The following is a 4,108-nucleotide window of genomic DNA, read 5'->3' on the forward strand; positions in this document are numbered from 1 at the left end:
CAGGGGAAAGTGCCAGGATGGGAGGGTGGGTCGTAGGGGGTCGTGGACCTGACCAGGTAGTCACGGAGGGAACGGTCTTTGCGGAAGGCAGAAATGGGTGGGGAGGGAAATATATCCCTGGTGGTGGTGTCTTTTTGGAAGTGGTGGAAATGTCAGCGGATGATTTGGTTTATGCGAAGGTTGGTAGGTGGAAGGTGAGCACCAGGGGCGTTCTGTCCTTGTTACGGTTGGAGGGGTGGGGTCTGAGGGCGGAGGTGCGGGATGTGGACGAGATGCATTGGAGGGCATCTTTAACCATGTGGGAAGGGAAATTGCGGTCTCTAAAGAAGGAGGCCATCTGGTGTGTTCTATGGTGGAACTGGTCCTCCTGGGAGCAGATACGGCGGAGGCAGAGGAATTGAGAATACGGGATGGCATTTTTGCAAGAGATGGGCAATGAAGACTGGCTCAATCCACGTCCACCGAATATAAATCCAATATGACTTCTCAGGAATTGAAAGGGGTTTGCAGTATTAAGAGAGGGGAGGAGATAATCAAAATAGAGGACAGAGTTCTTGGTTTTTGAGCTCAATGTTGAGTCCTGATGGATGTCAAGTGGAAAATGAGGTGCTGTTCTCCAACTTAAGTGAAGTCAATGGATTCAAGCAGTGTTTTGAACTTTTAGCTCAGGTGTTTACTTGTAATTTGCCCCACCAGAAGTTTTGATGAAACCATAAGTGAGCAGTGATACCCAGGAATAACTTATTCTGTATCATCAGAATGGAATATCATAATGTTGCAATATAGAAATCTTCCCCAAAAGATTTCTTGTAACAACCAAATGAGAAGGGATATATTAGCTTCCTCTTTTCAACCTTCTCTGTTAATCACAGTTAAGTTTTAAATTCTTTTTCACCTGAGATTGTATATTTCTCCTGTTAAAATGCAGTTAATTATTTTTTATTATAAGCAATAAGGGATTAATCAAAAGGCTTTCTAGAATGAAGGAAATCAATGATATTACCTGCTAACCCCATGAAAAACAATAAAAATGCAACATCAATTTCATTCAGTCACTTGTTTTCTCTCACATACAGGCATAGGGGTAAAATCCAATATGAAGGAAGATAAAAGAAAATAAATTTTAAGAGTCCTTTAATTGTTTTTGAGATACAAGGTTTAAACCTGAGGTCATTCACTGGTTTCTTGAGTGTAGTCATCAGTAGCAAATGTTGCAACTTTTAAATATTCTCAGCTCCCTAATGTTCCTTATCTGTGATTATTTCCACAGGAAGCAGGCCATTTCTAAGAGAGAGAAATAAATATAGCAGCTTCCCTCTCACATATCCCCAGAATGTCCCTTGGAACACAGGCTGTACTGTGTATTTCTAAGGGTTTTTTTTGGTGTAACTGCCTATGGTATCACTGCCTGTACTTTGCATTTGGCAATGTCTTCCTGAGAAGATTTTGATGGTTTCTGGATTGTAGAGAGTCTCTCTTTTTAAATGTCCCCTTCACTCCTCCAATGTTAATTCTTTTGTTATTTTAACTACATCTTGAAGTGGTTTTGCGTTTCTAAGTATTTTACCTTGTCTCAATTTAACTTGTAACAGCTCCAATCAGTTGGAACTTTTAAACTATTATATCTTCAAACGTACGGATGTATAGCCTGTGTCACTCTACCCCAAAAACAATAGATACCTCAAACATGACTGATAAGAGATCAAAGAGTTTGAGACAATTCATGTCAAGTCTGGTGACTTGCAGGGACTGGGTGGGTAGATAAATGCAAAACTTCTGAAGGTACTCAGGTAGTATCTGTCCAGAACATGCATCATTTGACATTTCAGCTATCAACCACTCTTTGGAGCTGAGCAATAATACAAACAACACTGACGCAGAAAGAAGAATAAGGGGATGGGGACAGCAGTCATAGCATGACTGCCAAAACTGATGTGTATAAAAGAAGGCTTTTGCAGTAAATCATTGAAATAAAATATATATAGTAAATGAGACATTACTTTGGTGAATGCAGGAAGAAACATTTGGGGACAGACTGCTTGGTGCAATTAAATAATACCACATTGTGATCTAGGTCTTTATTGCAACCAAACATTGAAACTCTCTCAACCTCAGTGCTCCATTAGTAACAGCAGATTAAATTGATGTTATGAATTCCTTCTGACCTTGGGCAGTCAATAATACTTGAGAAAATTTGTTCTCCCTCTCCTTTTATGGGGCAATCGAGTCAACCTCTATACAGTCCCTTTGATATGTGCAGAGAAAAAACAATCTTCAATTGTTGTACAATAAAATTTATTACAAGCAATAAGAGGAGCTCAATTTATATCCTCAATCTGTTGACTGGTCATATCTGTGACTACTTTCACTGTTCTGTCCCCTCCTCTTTTGTTGATAAAGACATTTTTTTTTAAAAATCTCATTTTGTTTTTGAAGTAAGTGTACAATGCTGATAAAGCAGTCTTTTACATATTTAGTGTTTGCAAATAACTTTCCTTGACTCAAAATCTCTTCACCTGCCACAAAATCAGAACTAGTTGATAATTACACCACTTACTGACAGTTCTAGAATTCTTTGCTTTGTTCTTCAGCTGCTGCATTGCTTTTTATTTCAGGCTTGTCAAATTTGTATATGCTATTTTTATTCACCGTTTTGTGCAAAACATTTTGTGTCTCAACATTACATCTGTTTCAATGAGGGAACGTCTATGGAGAGAGCCAATCCTTCCTGCATCTTGAAGGCAATCTACATGACCACACAGTTGATTTCCCTGGTTGATTTTAATCAGTTATCTTTGATTTCTGCTGCATCTCATGCCAACGATAGTCTAACCAATCAGACCCTCTTCTCATACTATATAAATTGTTCTTTCCTTTTGATTTGTTTTCCTCATTTCATTCCAGATGAATAAGGGCCAAAAAGCTTCAACTCCACATCTCCTTGTAGCCATGTTTTAGTTTGGTTACCAAGCCAATGATTTGAAGTTAGAAATGAAGAAGCAGTGTCAGAAGAGATCGATATATTGCAGAGGGCAAATATTGACTTTGTTATGTGCTGAGGACTTTGAATTTATACCATGAAGGCCACAGCTATGTTCAGCATTTAATTCAGAGGATCACTTCAGTCACCTGGAAGGGCTGTCTCTGGTGCTAGCCAAACACAGTTCATGCTGTATTCAAGATGCTATTACAGATGGGAACAGACTCGTCCATGTCTACTGCAAAGGCAAATCAACAGTTTCAGAGATAGAAACAATTTTGTTTCATTAGTAAATGTAGAAAATGTTGGAAATACCATGGAGAGAGAATCAAAGTTAAGGGGCTGGATTTGACCAGCCCTTTGGAGATGGGTGAGGAGGTGGAGAGCTGGTAAAATGATGTTGGAGAGTGTACAGAGTTAAAGCCAACATCTAGTACCTGGAAGATCAATTTAACATTTGGTGATTTGTGGCAATTAAAACAATTAATTCCCAGCCCTGTTATCACTTTACTGGCAAGGGAAGAATTACTGCATTTTGGAGAAGTGATCAGTGTAAGCTCAGTCGTGCTAACAGCTGGTAAATTAGGCAGTAGCCTCCATTATGGACGGTATAAACACACTCACACACACTCTCACATAATTACTCACACACACATTCACACACTCAGACACTTACACACACACTCTCACTCTCTCTCTCACACACACCCACACACACACACGCTCATACACTCTCTCGCTCATACACTCTCTCACACACACCCACACACACACACACGCTCATACACACACTCACACACACACACGCTCATACACACACTCACACACACACACGCTCATACACACACTCACACACACACACGCTCATACACACACTCACACACACACACGCTCATACACACACTCACACACACACACGCTCATACACACACTCACACACACACACGCTCATACACACACTCACACACACACACGCTCATACACACACTCACACACACACACGCTCATACACACACTCACACACACACACGCTCATACACACACTCACACACACACACGCTCATACACACACTCACACACACACACGCTCATACACACACTCACACACACACACGCTCATACACACTC

At 40.4% G+C, this 4,108-nt stretch overlaps 1 protein-coding gene across 3 annotated transcripts in view; it reads left to right on the forward strand.

Moving 5' to 3' along the window:
* Nucleotides 1–4,108, forward strand: part of LOC122564336 (CD83 antigen-like) — a 30,926-nt gene that overhangs the window by 5,160 nt on the left and 21,658 nt on the right. The window contains exon 4 of one of the 3 annotated variants that reach the window (XM_043719062.1): nt 2,905–3,652. The exons of the other annotated variants lie outside the window; for them this stretch is intronic. Coding sequence (XP_043574997.1) covers nt 2,905–2,912 — 8 coding nt within the window. The 3' untranslated portion in view covers nt 2,913–3,652. Of the gene's footprint in view, nt 1–2,904; nt 3,653–4,108 lie in introns of those variants that run through there. 3 annotated transcript variants of the gene reach the window in all.

The sequence above is a fragment of the Chiloscyllium plagiosum genome, chromosome 29 (assembly GCF_004010195.1).
Source record: "Chiloscyllium plagiosum isolate BGI_BamShark_2017 chromosome 29, ASM401019v2, whole genome shotgun sequence".
Taxonomy (NCBI): Eukaryota; Metazoa; Chordata; class Chondrichthyes; order Orectolobiformes; family Hemiscylliidae; genus Chiloscyllium; species Chiloscyllium plagiosum.